A 21604-nucleotide genomic window follows, 5' to 3' on the forward strand; every position below is an offset into this window, starting at 1 on the left:
GCCTGGGGGGGATGGGGGGTGGTGAGTTTCAAGCATGGTCGGGGCCTCTGCTTAGGACCTGCCCAGAATGGAAGAGGTAGCACATCCAACAGGGGGCTTCTGGAGTGTGGATTTCTGGAGTTGGAGGTAAGGCCCTGGGTGAGGGTGTGTGGGTGGGGTTTAGGCCCAGCGTGGTTGGAGGGGGTCTCAGAGGGGCTACCTCTGAGTGTAGAGGCAGGGCCCTGGGTGGGGGTGTAGGGGTGCGGCAGGAGGGAGGCTCCGAGGGCAGAGGATTAGGCCTGGGAGCCCAACAGGCTCCCCGGTGCCTAAGTGGACAGGCAAAGTGCTGGCCGTGTTCCCTTCCGTTCCTCTGCCCCCCACCCAGCATCTTCCCTGTCTCCACTGGACCCCTAACTGTGGGTGGGTCCCGCTGGGTGTAGGAACTCCTCCTCTCCGCCAGCCGCCCCTCAGGGGTGCCGGTCCCGTAGGTCCGGCCTTTACTTTTGCTCTGCCTTCTCTCCCTCCCACTCCCTCAGGACCTGTGTGGCTGGAGGGGGCCTCGGTGGGCAGAGGATGAGGCCCGGGATCTCAGCAGGCTCCCAGGGGCCCAAGTGGGCACGGGAAATGCTGGCCATGCTCCCTTTTGATCCTCTGCCCTCCCAATGGTCCCTCCCTTTCCCTCTCTGGGCGCGGGATCCCTTTCCCTCCCCCAGCCGCCCCTCAGGGGCCCCGGTCCCATCCTGCCTCCACTTCTCCTCCCCCCTCACTCCCCCCAATGCCCAGGTCCTACCTGGTCGTTGGGGGTTCCTCCCATTCCCTTAGGTGTCAGTGGTCCCCCACCAGTGCCTGGTAGGTGCCCTAGTTGCGAGGAGACGCGAATTCCACGTCCTCCTAGCCCGCCATCTTGACTCCGCCCCACCGTGAAAAAACCTCCTTGATTGTATTTCTGCATGCGATTCTCTACTTAAACATAACAAAAATGTTCCGTTTTTAAAACAAATTGTGATGGGTGATGAAAACTGGATACTGTACAATAATGTGGAATGGAAGAGATCATAGGGCAAGTGAAATGAACCACCACTAACCACACCAAAGGCCGGTCTTCATCCAAAGAAGGTGATGTTGTGTATATGGTGGGATTGGAACGGGGTCCTCTATTATGAACTCCTTCTCGGGAAACCAAACGATTAATTCCAACAAGTACTGCTCCCAGTTAGACCAACTGAAAGCAGCACTTGATGAAAAGCGTCTGGAATTAGTCAACAGAAAATGCATAATCTTCCATGAGGATAACGCAAAACTGCATGTTTCTTTGATGACAAAGCAAAAACTGTTACAGCTTGGCTGGGAAGTTCTGATTCATCCACCGTATTCACCAGACGTTGCACCTCCAGATTTCCATTTATTTTGGTCTTTACAAAATTCTCTTAATGGAAAAATTTTCCATTCCATGGAAGACTGTAAAAGGCACCTGGCACAGTTCTTTGTTCAAAAAGATAAAAGTTTTGGGAAGATGGAATTATGAAGTTGCCTGAAAAATGGCAGAAGGTAGTGGAACAAAAGGGTGAATATGTTGTTCAATGAAGTTCTTGGTGAAAATGAAAAATGTGTCTTTTATTTTTACTTAAAAACCAAAGGAACTTTTTGGCTAACCCTATACCTAATCCAATATTTCTACCTTTTATTTTATGTTCTTATTTAATTGTACTAAGCTGAAATGGTGAGAATAAGCATGCTTGCTTGTTCCTGATTTTAATGGGAATGCCTATGTTTTTTCACCATTAATCATGATGTTGGCTATTGGTTTGAGATATTTTTCTTTTTAATCATGTTAAGAGAGTATCCTTCTATTTTTCTGTTCATTTGCAAAATTTATTAGGAATGCATAGTGAATTTTATCAAATGCCTTTTTGCCATCCGTTGAGATGATTATATGGTTTTACTTTTTTCATCTCTTTATATAAGTAATTACAACAATAGATTTCTAAAAACATCAAACCACCTGACATTCCTAGAATAAACTTTACTTGTTTATGGAGTGTTAGTCTCTCAATATTCCGCTAGGAATATAAATATGTTATTTGTTTTTTAGAATTTTGAGGTTTGTCTGCAGTGTTTTTGTACTGTCATTGTGAAGGGTGTCAGGATTATGCTAGTTGTATAAAGTAAATTATATAAATTTAAAAAAATCTTTAAAGGTTTCTTTCTTTCTCTATTCTTTGAAACAGTTTAAACAGCTTCAGCTATTTGTAAGATTATTTTCTTTATTCTTTTTTAAAATAGACTTTATTTTTTAGAGCAGTTTAAGTTCACAGCAAAATTGAATTGAAGGTACAGAGAGTTTCCATATACTTCCTGTCCCCACACACAGGCAGTCTTCCCCACTATTAACATCCCCGTTTGTTACATTTGTTACAATTGATGAGCCTACATTGACACATCATAGTCACCCAAAGTCCATAGTTTACTTTGGGGTTCACTGTTGGTGATATATATTCTAAGGGTATACCGTATCCACCATTATAGTGTCCCATACAATAGTTTCACTGCCCTAAAAATCCTCTGTGCTCCACCTATTCATCCTTCCCTCCTCCCTCCCCCCTGGCAACCATTGATCCTTTTGTCTCCATAGTTATACCTTTTCCGGAATGTCAGAATGTCGTATAGTTGGAATCACATAGTATGTAGCTTTTTCAGATTGGCTTCTTTCACTTAGTAATACACATTTAAGATTCCTCCATGTCTTCTCATGACTTGATAGTGAAGTAGGAGATAGATGGGCTCCTGGGCCAGACAGCTGGTGTTTGTCAAATGGAGCAAAACTGAAGTTTTGTCCTCAGCCAGACAAGAACAACACCAGTTTCCCTTCCTCCATTGATATGGAGGGAATGAAGTAGCAGTGGGGATTTTGTCGCAGCAAAAATAGAAATGAGACTTTTCTTTTCTGATAAACAAGGAAAATAAGGAAACAATAAACAGGCTAGGGAAATAACATAAACAGGCCTTAAAGAGTTAAGCAATCTTGGTTATTCTTTAGATGTTACTACTAACAAACACTTGTAGCTAGACTTGTCCTTCACAAAGCTGATTGCTCTCTGACTCCATATGAATTACCCTTTGCACCTGGCATTTCTTCTCCCCCTACACTCCCTTGTAGCACTCTTCATTTCAGAAAGAAGGTCACGGGCCAATAACTTCAGGGGCACCAGACCCGGTTGCTCAACCACTTGACACCAGCTTTGGCCGTGAATTTGCAGAAGAAAAGAAATGCAAAAGACCTTAATTACTTTGAGCCTTATCACCTACCCCAGACCATGATCCCCAGGCTATATAACTTTTTCCTATTCCGCAGGGAATGGGGACACGGTTCTTGAGGCGCTAGCCTTCTGTGTTTTCCCCTTTGCCAGGTAAACATTAAAGCCATTTTTCTTGGGACTTCCCTGGTGGTCCAGTGGTTAAGAATCTGCCTTCCAACGCAGGGAACTGGGTTCAATCCCTAGTCGGGGAACTAAGATCCCACACGCTGCGGGGCAACTAAGTCTGTGTGCTGCAACTACTGAGCCCATGCTCTCTGGAACCTGCGTGCTGCAACTACTGAGCCAGTGCTCTGGAGCCTGTGTGCCACAACTAGAGAGAAGCCTGCGTGCCAGAACGAAGAGCCCACGCACTGCAACGAAAGATCCTGCATGCCGCAACGAAGATCACGCGTGCCACAACTAAGACCCGATGCAGCCAAATAAATAAATTTTTAAAAAGAGTAACCATTAAGGGGCGGAGTCAAGATGGCGTACTAGGAGGATGCAGAATTTGCGTCTCCTCACAACTAAGGCACCTACCAGGCACTGGTGAGGGACTGTGGACACCTAAGGGGATGGGAGGAACCCCCAGTGACTGGGTAGGATGTGGGGCATGGGGGGAATGAAGGGGGAGGAGAAGTGGAGGCGGGATGGGACTGGCGCCCCTGAGGGGTGGCTGTGGGAGGGGAAAGGATCCCACGCCCGAAGGGAGAAATTGGGGAACCATTGGGAGGACAGAGGATCAAAAGGGAGCGTGGCCAGGTTTCCCCTAACCACTTGGGCCCCCAGAAACCTGCTGAGATCCTGGGCCTGATTGTCTGCCCACCGAGGCCCCCTCCAGCTGCGGGTCCTGAGGGAATGGGAGGGAGGGAAGGGGGAGCAAAAGTAAAGGCCAGACCTCCAGGACCAGCACTCCTGAGGTGTGGCTGGGAGAGGGGAGGAGTTCCTACATCAAGTGGGACCCACCCACGGTTGGGGTCCAGCAGCAATAGGGAGACCCTGGGGGAGATGGTGGGGGAGGGGAGCAAAGGAACAGAAGGGAATGGGGCCAGTGCTTTCCCTCTCCACTTAGCCACCTAATCCTCTGTCCTCGGAGCCTCCCTCCTGCCACGAAGAACCCAAGACCCACCCCTACACCCCCACCCAGGGCCCTACCTCTACACTCAGAGACCCCCTCCAATGAGCTGGGCCTAAACCCCACCCACACACCCTCACTCAGGGCCCTACCTCCAAACTCTGGAACTCCACACTCCAGAGGGCCTCCTTTCCATTCGTTGCCTCTCCCATTCCACACAGGTCCTAAGCAGAGGCCCTGCCCGATGCTTGAACGTCACCCTGCCCCACCTACCTAGGTCCCGCCCCACCCTAAACCCTGCCCCTGCCTAAGTTCCACACCCGCCTAAACTCCACCCCCATAGCCAAGACTGTTTTTTTTGTTTGTTTTTTCCTCTTTTAGATTGGGCTTCTGTTCTACTTTCTTGATTCATTGTTCTTGATTCTTTTATATTTTTATCTTTCCTAATAAATCTTCTATTTTTCTAAATTTATTTTATTCTTTATACTTTGTTATTGTTCTCTCTTTCTGGCTCCCCCCACCCCCCGTTTTTTTTCTTTTTTCTGTTGTGGTTTTATTTTACTTTGTTGCAGTTGTTTCAATTATAGTTTATTTTTCCTAATATATTTTTTATCTTTCTAATTTTATTTGTTTTTTATTCTTTGATATTGTACAGCTCCTTTTTTCCTTTCTTTCTCCCTACCCCCCCCCCTTTTTTTTAACTACACCATGAAGCTTGCGGTATGTTTGTTCCCAGGCCAGAGGTCAGGCCTGAGCTCCTGTGGTGGAAGCTCTGAGTCCAAACCGCCAGACTAACAGAGAACCTCAGACCCCAGGGAATATCAATCGGAGTGAGGCCTCCCAGAGGTCCTCATCTCAGCACCAAGACCCAGCTCTATCCAACTGCCTGCAAACTCCAGTGCTGGACGTCTCAGGCCAAACAACCAGTAAGACAGGAATACAGCACCACCCATCAAAAAAAAAAAATGAAATGACAAAAAAAAAATGTTACAGACGAAGGAGCAAGGTAAAAACCTACAAGACCAAAATAAATGAAGACAAAATAGGAACCTACCTGAAAAAGAATTCAGAGTAATGATAATAAAGATGATCCAAAATCTTGGAAACAGAGTGGAGAAAATACAAGAAACATTTAACAAGGATCTAGAAGAACTGAGGAGCAAACAAACAGTGATGAACAACACAATTACTGAAATTAAAAATACTCTAGAAGGAATCAATAACAGAATAACTGAGGCAGAAGAATGGGTAAGTGAGCTGGAAGATAAAATGGTGGAAATAACTGCTGGGGAGCAGAATAAAGAAGGAAGAATGAAAAGAATTGAGGACAGTCTCAGAGACACCTGGGACAACATTAAATGCAACAGCATTCGAATTATAGGGGTCCCAGAAGCAGAAGAGAAAAATAAAGGGGCTGAGAAAATATTTGAAGAGATTATAGTTGAAAACTTCCCTAACATGGGAAAGGAAATAGTCAAGTCCAGGAAGCGCAGAGAGTACCATACAGGGTAAACCCAAAGAGAAACATGCCGAGACACATATTAATCAAACTATCAAAAATTAAATACAAAGAAAAAATATTAAAATCAACAAGGGAAAAGCAACAAATAACATACAAGGGAATCCCCATAAGGTTAACAGCTGATTTTTCAGCAGAAACTCTGCAAGCCAGAAGGGAGTGGCAGGACGTATTTAAAATGATGAGAGAGAAAAACCTACAACCAAGATTACTCTACCCAGCAAGGATCTCAATGAGATTCGATGGAGAAATTAAAACCTTTACAGATAAGCAAAAGTTAAGAGAATTCAGCACCACCAAACCAGCTTTACAACAAATGCTAAAGGAACTTCTCTAGACAGGAAACACAGGAGAAGGAAAAGACCTACAAAAACAAACCCAAAACAATTAAGAAAATGGTAATAGGAACAAACATATTGATAATTACCTTAAATGTAAATGGATTAAATGCTCCAACCAAAAGTCATAGACTGGCTGAATGGATACAAAAACAAGACCCATATATATGCTGTCTATAAGAGACCCATTTCAGACCTAGGGACACATACAGACTGAAAGTGAGGGGATGGAAAAAGATATTCCATGCAAATGGAAATCAAAAGAAAGCTGGAGTAGGAATTCTCATACCAGACAAAATAGACTTTAAAATAAAGACTATTACAAGAGACAAAGAAGAACACTCCATAATGATCAAGGGATCAGTCCAAGAAGAAGATATAAAAATTGTAAATATTTATGCACCCAACATAGGAGCATCTCAATACATAAGGCAAATGCTAACAGCCATAAAAGGGGAAATCGACAATAACACAATAATAGTAGGGGACTTCGACACTCCACTTTCACCAATGGACAGATCATCCAAAATGAAAATACATAAGGAAACACAAGCTTTAAATGACACATTAAACAAGATGGACTTAATTGATATTTATAGGACATTCCATCCAAAAACAACAGATTACACTTTCTTCTCAAGTGCTCATGGAACGTTCTCCAGGATAGACCATATCTTGGGTCACAAATCAAGCCTTGGTAAATTTAACAAAATTGAAATTGTATCAAGTATCTTTTCCTACCCACAACGCTAGGAGACTAGATATCAATTACAGGAAAAAAACTGTAAAAAATACAAACACATGGAGGCTAAAAAATATGCTACTAAATAACTAAGAGATGACTGAAGAAATCAAAGAGGAAATCAAAAAATACCTAGAAACAAATGACAATGAAAACACGATGACCCAAAACCTATGGGATGTAGGAAAAGCAGTTCTAAGAGGGAAGTTTATAGCAATAAAATCCTACCTCAAGAAATAAGAAAAATCCCCAATAAACAACCTAACCTTACACCTAAAGCAATTAGAGAAAGAAGAACAAAAAAAAACAAACCCAAAGTTAGCAGAATGAAAGAAATCATAAAGATCAGATCAGAAATAAATGAATAAGAAATGAAGGAGATGATAGCAAAGATCAATAAAACTACAAGCTGGTTCTTTGAGAAGATAAACAAAATTGATAAACCATTAGCCAGACTCATCAAGAAAAAAAGGGAGAAGACTCAGATCAACAGAATTAGAAATGAAAAAGGAGAAGTAACAACTGACACTGCAGAAATACAAAGGATCATGAGAGATTATTACAAGCAACTATATGCCAATAAAATGGACAACCTGCAAGAAATGGACAAATTCTTAGAAAAGCGCAATCTTCCGAGACTGAACCAGGAAGAAATAGAAAATATTAACAGACCAATCACAAGCACTGAAATTGAAACTGTGATTAAAAATCTTCCAACAAACAAAAGCCCAGGACCAGATGGCTTCACAGGCTAATTCTATTAAACATTTAGAGAAGAGCTAACACCTATCCTTCTCAAACTCTTCCAAAATATAGCAGAGGGAGGAACAATCCCAAACTCATTCTACAAGGCCACCATCAAAACCAGACAAAGATGTCACAAAAAAAGAAAAATACGGGCCAATATCACTGATGAACATAGATACAAAAATCCTCAACAGAATACTAGCAAACAGAATGCAACAGTACATTAAAAGGATCATACACCACAATCAAGTGGGGTTTATCCCAGGAATGTAAGGATTCTTCAATATGCGGGAATCAATCAATGTGATACACCATATTAACAAATTGAAGGATAAAAACCATATGATAATCTCAATAGATGCAGAAAAACCCTTTGACAATTCAACACCCATTTATGATAAGAACTCTCCAAAAAGTAGGCTTAGAGGGAGACTACCTCAACATAATAAAGACCATATATGACAAACCCACAGCCAACATCGTTCTTAACGGTGAAAAACAGAAACCATTTCCTCTAAGATCAGGAACAAGACAAGGTTGCCCACTCTCACCACTATTATTCAACATAGTTTTGGAAGTTTTAGCCACAGCAATCAGAGAAGAAAAAGAAATAAAAGGAATCCAAATTGGAAAAGAAGAAGTAAAGCTGTCACTGTTTGCAGATGACATGATACTATACATAGAGAATCCTAAAGATGTTACCAGAAAACAACTAGAGCTAATTAATGAATTTGGTAAAGTAGCAGGATACAAAATTAATGCACAGAAATCTCTTGCATTCCTATACACTAATGATAAAAAATCTGAAAGAGAATTTAAGGAAATACTCCCATTTACCATTGCAACAAAAAAGAATAAAATACCTAGGAATAAACCTATCTAAGGAGACAAAATACCTGTATGCAGAAAACTATAAGACACTGATGAAAGAAATTAAAGATGATACAAACAGATGGAGAGATATACTATGTTCTTGGATTGGAAGAGTCAACATTCTGAAAATGACTATACTACCCAAAGCAATCTACAGATTCAATGCAATCCGTATCAAACTACCAATGCCATTTTTCACAGAACTGGAACAATAAATCACACAATTTGTATGGAAACACAAAAGATCCCGAATAGCCAACGCAATCTTGAGAACGAAAAATGGAACTGGAGGAATCAGGCTCCCGGACTTCAGACTATACTACAAAGCTGCAGTAATCAAGACAGTATGGTATTGGCACAAAAACAGAAATATAGATCAATGGAACAGAATAGAAAGCCCAGAGATAAATCCACGCAAATATGGTCACCTTATATTTGATAAAGGAGGCAAGAATATACAGTGGAGAAAAGACAGCCTCTTCAATAAGTGGTGCTGGGAAAACTGGACAGCTACATGTAAAAGAATGAAATTAGAACACTTCCTAACACCATACAAAAAATAAACTCAAAATGGATTAAAGACCTAAATGTAAGGCCATACACTATAAAACTCTTAGAAGAAAACATAGGCAGAACCCTCTATGACATAAATCACAGCAAGATCCTTTTTGACCCACCTCATAGAGTAAGGGAAATACAAACAAAAATAAACAAATGGGACCTATTGAAACTTAAAAGCTTTTGCACAGCAAAGGAAACCATAAACAAGACTAAAAGACAACCCTCAGAATGGGAGAAAGTATTTGCAAATGAAGACCTAAATAGACACTTCTCCAAAGAAGATATACAGATGGCCAACAAATACATGAAAAGATGCTCAACATCACTAATCATTAGAGAAATGAAAATCAAAACTACAATGAGGTATCACCTCACACGGTCAGAATGGCCATCATCAAAAAATCTACAAACAATAGACGCTGAAGAGGTTGTGGAGAAAAGGGAACCCTCTTGCCCTGTTGGTGGGAATGTAAATTTATACAGCCACTATGCAGAACAGTATGGAGGTTCCTTAAAAAACTAAAAATAGAACTACCGTGTGCCCCAGCAATCCCACTACTGGACATATACCCTGAGAAAACCATAATTCAAAAAGAGACATGTACCACAATGTTCATTGCAGCACTATTTACAATAGCCAGGACATGGTAGCAACGTAAATGCCCACGACAGATGAATGGATAAAGAAGATGTGGTACATATATACAATGGAATATTACTCAGCCATAAAAAGAAATGAAACTGAGTCATTTGTAGTGAGGTGGATGGACCTAGAGTCTGTCATACAGAGTGAAGTAAGTCAGAAAGAGAAAAACAAGTACTGTATGCTAGCACATATATATGGAATCTAAAAAGACAATGGTTCTGATGAACTTAGGGGCAGGACAGGAATAGAGACACAGACGTAGAGAATGGACTTGAGGACACGGGGAGGGGGAAGGGTAAGCTGGGACAAAGTGAGAGAGTAGCATTGACATATATACACTACCAAATGTAAAATAGCTAGCTAGTGGGAAGCAACTGCATAGCACAGGGAGATCAGCTCGGTGCTTTGCGACCACCTAGAGGAGTGGGATAAGCAGGGTGAGAGGGAGACACAAGAGGGAGGGGATATGGGGATATACGTATGCATATAGCTGATTCACTTTGTTGTACAGCAGAAACTAACACAACACTGTAAAGCAATTATACTCCAACAAAGATGTTAATAAAAAAAAGAGTAAACATTAAAAAAAAAAAGCCATTTTTCTTGTTCCTCCAGAACTCTGTCTCTATTTCTTTTCGACATTGATGCACAGAGAGCCAAGATTTTGGCAACAACAGCTCATTTCTTTTTAGTGCTGAATAATATTCCATTGTCTGGATATATCTTAGTTTATCCATTCACCTACTGAAGGACATCTTGGTTGCTTTCAAGTTTTGGCAATTATGAATAAAGCTGCTACAAACATCCGTGTGCAGGTTTTTGTGTGGACATAAGTTGTAACTTTGGGTAAATACCAAGGAGTGTTTTTGCTGGATCATACAGTAGATAGAGTATGTTTAGTTTTGTAAGAAACTGCTAAACTGTTTCCATAGTGGTCTACCATTTTGCTTTCCTTTAAACCTGTTTTTCACATGACATTTTTACTATTAAAATTTCACCTGGGGGCTTCCCTGGTGGCGCAGTGGTTAAGAATCCGCCTGTCAATGCAGGGGACACGGGTTTTCGAGCCCTGGTCTGGGAAGATCCCATATGCCGCGGAGCAACTGAGCCCGTGCGCCACAATTACTGAGCCTGCGCGTCTGGAGCCTGTGCTCCGCAACAAGAGAGGCCGCGATGGTGAGAGGCCCGCGCACCGCGATGAAGAGTGGCCCCCGCTTGCCACAACTAGGGAAAGCCCTTGCACAGAAACGAAGACACAACACAGCCATAAATAAATAAATTAATTAATTAAAAAAAAATTTCACCTGGATATACCTAGATGGTCTGGTCTGGCCTGTCCTGGCCTCTTCAAATAGTTTGCCTAGTACTCGGTGCAACTTTTTATCTAAAGACAATTCTTCAGGTAGGAAATTTTCTTTATTTCTTTAACAATTGTTTCTCCATGGGCTCTGTTCTCTACTTCTGGAATGTCTATTATGCAAGTATGCAGTTGACCCTCAAACAACATGTGTTTGAACTGCATGGGTCCCCTTACACGTGGGTTTTGTTTCCAGTACTGAATACTACAGTACTACACGATCCATGATTGGTTGAATTGTGGATGCAGAACCCCTGATATGGAGGGCCACCTATAAAGTTATAGGTGATTTTCGACTGTGGATGGGTTGGTGCCCCTGACCCCCCATGTTGTTTAAGAGCCAACTGTGTTTGATTTCCTGGGCATTTCTTCTCTCCCTCTTTCTTTATTCTTTTTCAGAGTTATGGGGAAGGTTTTCAAAGCAGTCTTTCTTGAATGGTTTTTAATTTAAAGGTAAATTTCTTGTTTTGCATATTTCCCAAACTCACATATGGACTGAACTTTTGAATATTATTTAGAATATAAATTTGAGAATTTTACTAAGTGTCTGTTTTCAAGATTCTAGCAATTCTGGTAGTAAGGATACAATACCTTATATCTTTTTTCATGTGTCTAGTAATTTTTCTTTATTTATCCCCTTTACAGAAGGACCTACCTAGATCTATGTTTGTTTGGGATTAGAATTTGAAGTGGTTCTAGAAAAGATTATGCAGATTATTTTCAAGCATATTGGTTCCAGGCAACGGAGAAAGGAAAAAAAAAGCCCGCTTGTTTATGGTGTAGTTTTCTAGGTAGGGGCATCCAGTTGGCCATGATTAGTGCAGGGAGGGCTCTTGAGAGAAGTTTGCCACTGCGCTGGGCAACTTCCTTTCAGTATTTATAGAGGCAGCTCAAGGTTTGCTGGAGAAATGTCTCCTTTCTCTAACGGGCATAAGCACACAGGTTAGGAACCTTGTGGCCAATGTCTCTGCTTTTATGTGCAAACCAAAAGATGGGCTAAGTCTTGGCCAACTACCTTGCGAGCAGACACTTTTGCAGTTCTCAGCATCACCCAAAATGTTTCCTGCCTGTGCCAACCTCACCCTAATGCATAGTCCTGGCTGTCTATCATGGGGCTTAGGGTGGCTCTGCTGGAGCAGCCCCTCAGTCGGGCTCCCTGGTGATGCCCTTCCTTAGTCAATACATCCATCGGTCTGGTTCCATCTGCACTAGATCTTGTAGAAATTCCTTACAGTTTCTGGACCAGAATTTGGGACAGAGAGGAGTTAAGAGGATGGGTTCAAATTAAGATCTATAAGCAAAGATCAGGGAACTATAACTTGACAGGTCCGAATACAAAACTGATTTATTTACAGTGTCACCGCTAGGTGGTGCCACCAATTAGTGAAAACAATGGTTGCTGTCATGGGACAACCGAAAACCACTTGCAGCCAGTACGAGCACAAGTTTGTGAGCTTGTAGGGAACTTGTGTGCACTTGTGCACTTGTGTATAAGTGTGTGCACACACAACTCTTGGTGCATGAGTTCGCTTTCCGTGCAATGTTGGTTTACAAGTGTACACATGTGTGCAAGTCCATGCAGAGGCCTGTGCACCCTGGAGAGCATGGGCGTGAAGCTAATGATATGAACTCCAAAAGTCTTGACCCATCAGCCGTATGTATTGTCTGGAACTCTGGCCCCTCATCTTGGAAGGCTGCTTGTGGAGCGTGCAGAAGCCCCGACCCTAAGGGAGATATACAGCGACAACGCCACGGGACAGCTTTTCTGAGGCAGGGAATCCCTAGACACAGCCACACATCCTCTAAGGTCATCAGTCCTGCAAGCCCTCCAAGGAGGTCTCAGTCACTTGTGATGTCCTGGAGGACAGTGGTCTCAACACCTTCCCGAGTGCCCAAAGCTTGCAATCAAATGCCCACCTTGGGATTGTATCTTCTGTCCAGATGGGGAGTGACCCTGCACTTAAGAAAATAAATGTGTGTGTATGTGTGTGTAGGATGGGGAGCTCCCCCAATTCCCTGCCCCCCACAAAGTCATCCAAATCCGCACACCCTTTCCCTGTTATCTCTGTGGACGGTCCTCAGCTGATCTCAGCTCTCACTCTGGAGCCCCCCCTCACTCCAGGAATTGTGCTGTCTTGATCATTTGCTGTCTAGAATAGCCCACAAAGCTGGGGTACCTTAGGCAAGTCCCCTCCCTCAGTTTCTCTGGCTCTCAGTGAGGGCTGGGTCTGCGTGATTCCAAGAGGCCCTTAGTGCTGACTGGAGTTCTGCCAGTGGCAGGACCCTGCCCCCCTCCCGTGGCTGGCGTGGAGTGGGAGTCTCCTTGCAGAAGCTCCCAAGAAGGAGAAAGTTCTGTTTGGCTTCCTCCTCCTCCTTCCAGCACACTTCCCTCCTAACAGGCCCCCAGGGAAGGCAGCTGGGCTCGAAGGCCTCTAGAAGCCACAGGGGGGAGTTCTCACTTGAGCATCATTAAAAGTTCAAGTGGCTTCCTCCCTCCACACGCACCCCCCCCCCCGCCCCAGGGTGAAAGCCCCAGGACTCATTAGACCCGCTGCCCCCAGAGCCCAATTTGGTTGAAGGGAATGCTTGGCTTTTCCATCCAGAGGAGGTTTGCCCTAAGGGTTTGGGGCTTCCCTGAGAGAGCTCGTCTCAGATTGAGGTCAGAGAGGGAAGGTCCCCAGAGGTCACCTCTTACCCTGGCACTTTTCCAGAGGAGGAAACAGGCTGCAGGGGAGGGGCTTGTCCAAGGTCCCACAGAGGTGGGCTCACTGTGGAGGGCCCCCGGGCGTCCGTGGTCTCAGGATGGAGGTGCAGAGCTGGGGGCTTCGGGGAGGCCCTGCAGCATGTGAGGAAGAGCTGTGAGAACAGTCCGACAAGCCCACAGCAGAAGGGGCTGCCCAGGGAGATAGTGGGCCCCCATCCCTGGACATGTGGGTGGGACGGGTAAGCGCTTGTCTAGATGAACAGAGGATTCGGGACCAGGACGGGGAGAGGGATCCGAAACTGCTCAGGTCCTGCCCCCTCTGTAAATTCTCCCCCAGGCAGGAATGGCGTGTCACAACTGCTGGGCAGGGAGGCTGGGGTGGAGCGAGGGCCTGCCGTTTATGGCCAGTTGAGCCTGTTGGTTGGAAGCCAGGAGGCTGGCACTGGGCCCTCTCTGACCTCAACGGCCTCCTTCCTGCCTCCTGCAGCCCTGGGCTAACACCCAGACCCTCTTAGCTCCCAGATCCAGCAGGACCGAGGACGCAGAGACAGTTGTTCAGCTTCCCTGGATGATAAAACCCTGCCTGCGGGGCCTGCCTGAGGTCCGGAAGTGTGGGACAATTGCACGATAGAACCTGACTCGTCCAGGAGGCCTCTGAGGGCTGCAGGACAGGGAGCCGCAGACTCTCAGATGGCACGAGGTCTCCCAAGTCGACTGGTCCAAACTCCACTGCCTTAATATCAGTGGCAAATGTGTCAGGACCTGGTTTAAGTGCCTTATAAATCTTAACTCCTTGAATCCTCAGAAAACCCTATAAGGAAATATACTCTAATGAGCCATTTTACAGATGAAGAAACTGAGGCACAGAGAGTTTAGGAAACTTGTGCACAATCACAGGGCTAGTGAGTCATGTGGTTCGAGAACCCATGTGCTGTGCTCTCTCTTAGAGAGGAGGGAGCAGAGGCCCAGGGAGGGGACAGAGCTGGCCCAGTCACTTGGCCAAACGGCAGGATTGGGGGCGTAGACTCTTATCTCCAGCCTCTGGCCTCTCCCCACCCTGCAGCCCCTCCTTTCAGCTCCTCTGTCCCGACCAAGCCTCGCTGTGGGCCTCCCCAGAGCTAACAGTGGCCAGGCCTCCCCTTGGCTGGCAGCTCCAGCCCAAAGAGGCTGCACCCACATTCCCTGGCTGCTCTCCAGCCCACAGGAGCTGAGAAAACAAAGTCCAGTGACTGTGAGGGCTGAGCAGAGGCTGCTGAAGGGGAGGAAGCAGCGAGGAGCCACCGAGCGGAGGCCGCTGTCAACTCCCAGATGCTGGGCCTCCTGGGGAGCACGACCCTCGTGGGCTTGATCATAGGCGCTGCTGTGGCTATTCTGCTGCTGCTGCTGCTGGCCGCCTGCTTGTACTGCAGGCAGGAGGAGCCTGACGTGGAGAGGAACCACCCCGCTGCAAGGAGAAACCGAGTCCGGTGGGCCCAGCCTCCGATCTCCTCAGGCCGGGGCCACCTGGGACGCTTGCACCATTTCCGTTATTCTGGCCGTGTGCCTCACATGCCCCACACGGCCTTCCATCACCACCATCACCTCGGCCACCACCACGCCCACCACGCCCACCACGCCCACCAGGCCCAGCGAGGCCGCTGCTGATGCCTGAATGGCAGCCTGCCCCACCATCACCAGGATGCGGGGACCCCGAGGTTCCCGTGCAGAAGGGCACCTCTCGGTGGTGAACGTCAGGACCTGCTTGGGCTTCATTCGCCTACTGTGCCCTGTGTGCTACGGAGGCGGAGAACTGAGGAGCACCAGGGGTGGCCCTGCGCACACCGGAGGGTGACGGGGCTGAGAGCAGGGGTGGCGGTGGTCCTTTGGGGGCGGACGCCACCTTGTGACTGTAAGTCCCAACGGGCACCAGAAGTGACGGCCAGTCTGGTGCAGGTGCACAGGGGTGTGGGGATGCGCAGAAGGTGTATCCTGCTCTCTCCGAACAACCAGGCCTCTGGCCGGGCGTAGCTGGGAGGCGCCCTGGTAACGCCCTTTCATTTGCAGAAGGCAGTTTGAGGCTGCACAGTCAAGTCAATGGTGCCTTAATACAAGAAAATAAAAACCACTAAGAAGCTTTTGTGAAGAGGCTCTTGATTGTAACTCAAGTGGGAGGGAGGGAGCGGCCAGCCCTGTGTCTGCCTTGCCCTGGACCTTCCTCTCCGGTGGGAACGAGTGCCTGGTGCGGGCCCTGCAGTGGGGGAGATTGGGCGGCTCTGCAGGGCTCGTGGACAGTAGGTGAGAAGGCCTGGGGCCTGAGCTCTGATGAGGGGGAGGTTAGGGTTTGCAGGCAGCCCTGCCCAGAGAGGGCTCATAGAGAGGAGGAGCGAGGCCCTCCACGCTGGCCCCTGGGCTCTACCTCCAGGGCTCTTTTCAGTCCATCTCTAGGACAGACTGTGCTCTGGAATTGCAGAAGCCCTCTTCCATGGGCTGTGCTGAATTAATGTTTCTTTGGTAACTGGGTCAGGGTTTCCTATCCAGGCCTTGAGTCTCCAGCCAGCCTGACCCACCCGTGCGTGGCTGGCACTGTGTCTGGGAGGGAGGGTGTGGTGCTGGGTGGCCTTGGGAGAGAGCTCGCCTCCTCGGAGTCTCAGTTTCCTCTTCCCTGAAATGGGATAGATGACAGAAACTTCTTGCCAAAGCCTGGAGGCCTTTTCCCAAATACCCCAGAACAGCTGACGGAATTCCAAAGTGAGCACGGAAATCTTGTTCTGAGGCCTTCCCTGAGGAAGGAAGTCCCGTGAGCCAGGGTGGGAAGTGGAGGGGGAGAGGCTTGGGGGCCAGGCCAGGTGGTGGGGAGGGGCTGGAGAACAGGCCAGAAAGTCCGGGGCCTGGTGACTGACTCACTGGAACAGAATGTCCTGTTTCTTTTCTATTTCCTGGTGGATTCTCTGTGAGGGCTGGGATGGGAAGGGGTGGGAGGGGAAGAGGGAGGCAAATTCACACTGAGAGCTGGACTAGACTTCAGGCTTGGGAAAGTGGATCGGGATCTACGGTGCCTTTTGAACCCACCTCCCCTCCCCTCCCGCTACGGCTGCCCTTAGCTCATCCCCAGCCTGGACTCCTGCCACAGGCCCTCGGGGTCTGCCTACCTCCAGCCCTGCCCCTTTGTGAAGCGTCCCCACACTGTAGCCTCCTCACTGCCCTGGGAACAAAGTCTCTGCCCCTTGGTTGGCCATTCAAGGCCCCCTGGTCTGTTTCGTGCCTACCCGTGTTCCTTTTGTCCTATCCGCACTGCTCCAGTCCTCAGGCTCAGAAAACACCCTGCACCTTCCCTTCTCTGTGTCTTTGCCCAAGACGAATTTGTTACTCACTCCTATGGGTTTCCAATTTATTATTATTATTGTTGTTGTTATCATTACTTCTGTTGGCACACTGGAAACACTCTCTTTCCCTAGAGATTTACGGCAAGATTCAAAGGCCCCTGCCCTCATAGGTCTGAGAACTCTTTGAAGGCTCCCCACCGCCCAGGGTGGAAGCAGTCCACACAACAGATGCTCAGGAAGGATTCCCAGAGCCTCATGCTCTCTAGAAAAGTAAATGTGCTTGGAATAACCACTGCCAGAAGCTTGGGGCTTCAGGGACACAAGGTATAGCAGTAGGACCCTGCAAGGATTAGGCCGTTGAGCTCCCGGGGCCTTGCTGAGGCAGCTTGTGTTCCTACCCTATCTCCCCAGTGTTGGAGGTGTGTGGAGGTCTGTAGCCTGCTGGCTTGGACCATGCCCCCCATCCCTCTGCAGAGCCCCATGTCAGCCTTGGCTGGCCTGTCTTTCCTAAGTGTGGCTTCAAGCATCCTCTGGGAGAACCAGGATGCCTGCTATCACCTTTTCCCTTGTTAATATAAGTGGGATGTATGGGGGACTTCCCTGGTGGTCCAGTGGTTAAGACTCTGAGCTTCCACAGTAAGGGGTGCAGGTTCGATCACTAGTGGGGGAATTAATATCCCACATGCCATGTGGTAAGGCCAAAAAAAAAACCCAAAAAACCCCACTATATATATATATATATATATATATATATATATATATATATATATATATATATATATGGAATGTATGGGGCGTGGTCTTTCTTCTGACCAGTAGACAGTGATGGATGCTGGGATGACAGATGTGTGTCTAAGTGGTAGACATCTTTGGGAGCCCCATTGCATCTGGGGCTCATGGGCAGGGACTGTCTATCATAGGATTACAGAAGTCGCAAGAAGAGAAAATACCTGGAATAAACCCTTAGGACAAGCAGTTCCCCTGGTGCCCTCTGTCTCCCAAACTGACTAATTGATTTTGGTAATTCAGTCTGAAACCACAGGCCCCACAGATTGGCTCATCATGTTTCCTGTCTCCTTCTTCTGGTCGCCCCAGTTAATACAAATAATTCAAAGTGTCCAGCTTCCTGTCACAGCCCCCGCTGGCTCTGGGCTCCTCCTCTGTGTGGGTGTCCGGTCATCTTAGAAAAGGGAAGAGAGAGAATTTAGCAGGGTATCATTTACTCCGAATAGTCACTCTCCCATTCTGTGTGTAGGCAGTTTCCTACAACTAGTACCAAAGAAAGTTCACTGGGCCTTGGAGAAATTGAAAAGGACCCAGGCTGTGTGACCCTGGGCTAGGCCTTGGCCCTCTCTGGGCCTTTGCACTCTGATCAGTAAAACTGTAGAAGGAGGCAATTGCTCTGTGGACCGGTGGTACCTAGAGAGAGCATCGAACTAAGAGGAAAGGGAGGAAGCCCCTCCTAGACTATTTGGTACTCTAGTTATCACTACTAACTAGCAGTAGGCCGTGGGCAGGTCATTTAACCTCTGTGACTATGGGCACTGTTATCTCTGAGATGGAGATAATATCACTTCGCAATGTTGCTGGAACCATGATACTAGATAGTGCCTGACTGTGTCTAGTACCTGGAATTCTTGTTTCTCACAATACCTTTTCTCCAAGGTTGGGTAAAGTGGGGCTAATAACCCAGTCTACTTTGCGGAAGTGGTGGTGGTCTCAGGAGGTGTTGGCTGTGGAAGGGCTGTGACCGAGTGACAGTCAGGATGGAGCCCCTTCTGGAAGACTTACTCGTGGCCTGGGCCTGGCTCACCCCCTCCCCCGAGCCGGTGAAGTGGAGACCCTGGCAGGGAGCAGGGCTGGAGCGGCATGGGTGTGCACGGGGGTGAGGTGGGGTGAGTGCAGTCACCAAGGGGGCCGGCAGCTGTGCGGGTCCTGGGCCCTCACTCACAATTGGAGGAAGGAATGCAGGAAGTGCTCACAGCCGCTCAGACATCTCAGAGCCTCGTCCCCGGCAGGACCAAGGCTGCGGTACCCTGGGAATGCGTGTGCCATGGCCTGGCCCCTGGGGTGGCCGCCGGCTCAGGAGCCCACGGCACTGCGTACAGCCAGAGCTGTCCCTCGCGGAGCCCAGGGTAAGTTTTCACGGCAGCTGAGTGTGAGCAGCTGGCACGGGCAGGCAGCGAGGCGGGCTGCGGGGAGGCTGGAGCAGGAGATGGAGAGAGGGACTAAGGAGCCCACAGTAGTTACTGAAGGCTCAGATATCCCGCCCGGAGCATGACCTGCCTTATCTAAACAGCACTCTCCCAGCCCGTGCAGAAAAGGAGGCCGAGTGAAAGGGCACTTGTTTCCTAGCAGCACTCCCTGCATCTGGCCCAGAGCTGCCATTGCCTCCTCCCCACTTTCGTCCCTGCCCCCAGCACAGGGCCAGGGGTTCGAGAGGCAGCAGATAGGCTGATTCAAGGACTGGCCCAAGGTTCATCCAGGGGAGGAGACTGGGCTCATCTCGGATCCACAGGATGGGGAGTATTTTGTCTTTTGTCTGAGTGTACAAACACTCGTGAAATCCATATGCGTCATCAGAGGGCCGGGTTAGTGAGGCTCCCTCTGAGCAAAGTCTTCTGCCTTCTCCTTCCAGCCCCCTGCATCCAGGGAGTCTTGAGCTCACATCTTTCAGGACAGCGCTTCTTCCAGAGCTGCCAGGGGAGTTGCCCATGGCTCTTAGAAACCTGGCCCGAGGCTTAGAAAACAGTGACAGAGACCCACTGAGGTCGGAGTAGAGCCATGTGGGGCACCCAACGGCCCAGAGGGGGCACCAGCCAGGGCCTCAGACCGGTATCTTCTTAGAAGACCACAGGGAGAGCAGCTGGAGGAGCAAGGGTACCTGCCATCACCAAGAGCCCCTCGCTTCGGATGGGGAGCTAAGGTCCGAGACGCATCCCGGGTTGCTCAGTGGGTCAGTGGCCAAACGGGGCCATGGAAACGGCAGTGATTGGAGTGGTGGCCGTACTATTCGTGGTCACCGTGGCCATCACCTGCATCCTTTGCTGTTTCAGCTGTGACTCAAGGACCCAGGATTCTCAGGGGAGCCCACGCCCTAGCTTCACGGTGGCCACGTTTCGCCAGGAGGCTTCTCTCTCCACGGGGCCACGTCATCATGCCCAGCCAGTGGCGGGTGTCCGGGACTTCTGGACCTTCATGTGAGACCTACCAGCCCCCAGGATTTGCTCTGCTGGTGGTCAGACTCATCTACCCCCCAGCAAGCCTTCTCTGATGACCCACTCCTCCAAGCCCGGCATTCCTGTCCTTCCCTGCCTGTATCCAGAAAACTCCCTGTCCCATCCCATCCCAGCTTGCCATGCCCTCCAGTCTGGGAGATCCATGGTGATGGGACCAGGTGGGAGTCAGCTCTGACCCCTGAGAGCTCAGCCGGACCCAACCCACAGGATGGGGCTTAGGAGAGGTCTGGAGCTTGAGTGAACGGGCAGTGTTGGATGGCATGGTGGGCCAGCTCTTCTGAGCTTCACGGTGAACTGAAATATCACTGGACTTTATTGTGAACAGAGTGTTGGTTAACTCAAGTTATCCCAGGATGCCTATGAAACTGGTTCTATTGCCACCAGAGGAAGCAGCGCCCTCAGTGGACAGCTTTACAAACCACTTCTTATCTGTTCCTCTAATTGAGTCATTTTGCTACTTGCCTGTGCATATCCTGAAGAGCCCACCCCTGAGATCTGCCTCCTACCCTTTACCTGAAATCAGCCCTAAAATTCTGAAACCAAAGGGCTGCTTCCTGGGAACTGGCGATTTATTTTATAATTGAAAATGCATATCCTTTTATGGGTCTCCCAAGAATCAGGGTTGGGGAATCACAAAAGGAAACAGAAGAGAAAAATAGAGTCACAGAAAGTACAAGATGTTTTATTAACAGGAAAGCCAGAAAGAAGACTTTGAAACATATTTTGAATGAGACTTTATTACTATATTCTTATAGGTCACTTCTATTCTTAGAGACTGTAAGTGACTTGTGTCACTCAGGAATGATAGAAAAATGATAGAACTCCAAATGACAGAACTGAAAGTTAATTTCGAATAAGTTAAAATGTTATGTTATATTGACAGTATGTAACAAAGCTCTTGTTTGCATCACAAATAAATAGATGTTCAGTTTTTATTTATAGAAAATCTGTTTTCTCTGTACCCTTGAAATAAATGCCGGGCCATATTTAGCATATGGTTTGAAGGGTGCAGAATTCTGAGTCTCCTGACTCATGTCTCCAGCCAGCCCTGAAGGAATGACTCTCCCAGGACCTGCCTGTTGAAGGGGGCAGGACTGACCTTGAGAGGAGGTCTGGCTCCTGAGGGTGCCCGGATGGGCCACTCTGGCCACGTGGCTGCCATAGGAAGGACTCTCAGAGAGAGAGGCTTAGGGCTGCAGAGGTGCAGAAGGGCAAGGGGACAGGGA

General features: G+C 47.6%; 2 protein-coding genes across 2 annotated transcripts; both read left to right on the forward strand.

The window, feature by feature from the left end:
• Window positions 1-14909: 14909 nt before the first annotated feature.
• HRCT1 (histidine rich carboxyl terminus 1) lies at window positions 14910-15932 on the forward strand. Its single transcript, XM_007196988.2, has one exon. It carries the CDS (start codon window positions 15146-15148, stop codon window positions 15479-15481), a length of 336 nt encoding a protein of 111 aa, XP_007197050.2. The 5' UTR covers window positions 14910-15145; the 3' UTR covers window positions 15482-15932.
• Window positions 15933-18823: 2891 nt separating this feature from the next.
• Window positions 18824-21313, forward strand: SPAAR (small regulatory polypeptide of amino acid response). Its single transcript, XM_028162562.2, has 2 exons — window positions 18824-19274; window positions 19778-21313. Exon 2 carries the CDS (start codon window positions 20116-20118, stop codon window positions 20341-20343), a length of 228 nt encoding a protein of 75 aa, XP_028018363.1. The 5' UTR covers window positions 18824-19274; window positions 19778-20115; the 3' UTR covers window positions 20344-21313.
• Window positions 21314-21604: the final 291 nt, after the last annotated feature.

This window comes from Balaenoptera acutorostrata, chromosome 6 (assembly GCF_949987535.1).
Source record: "Balaenoptera acutorostrata chromosome 6, mBalAcu1.1, whole genome shotgun sequence".
NCBI classification, from domain to species: domain Eukaryota; kingdom Metazoa; phylum Chordata; class Mammalia; order Artiodactyla; family Balaenopteridae; genus Balaenoptera; species Balaenoptera acutorostrata.

Bases quoted from the DNA above. Each gene is read 5' to 3' on its own strand.
- HRCT1 (XM_007196988.2), top strand. From the start codon at position 15,146: ATGCTGGGCCTCCTGGGGAGCACGACCCTCGTGGGCTTGATCATAGGC.
- SPAAR (XM_028162562.2), top strand. From the start codon at position 20,116: ATGGAAACGGCAGTGATTGGAGTGGTGGCCGTACTATTCGTGGTCACC.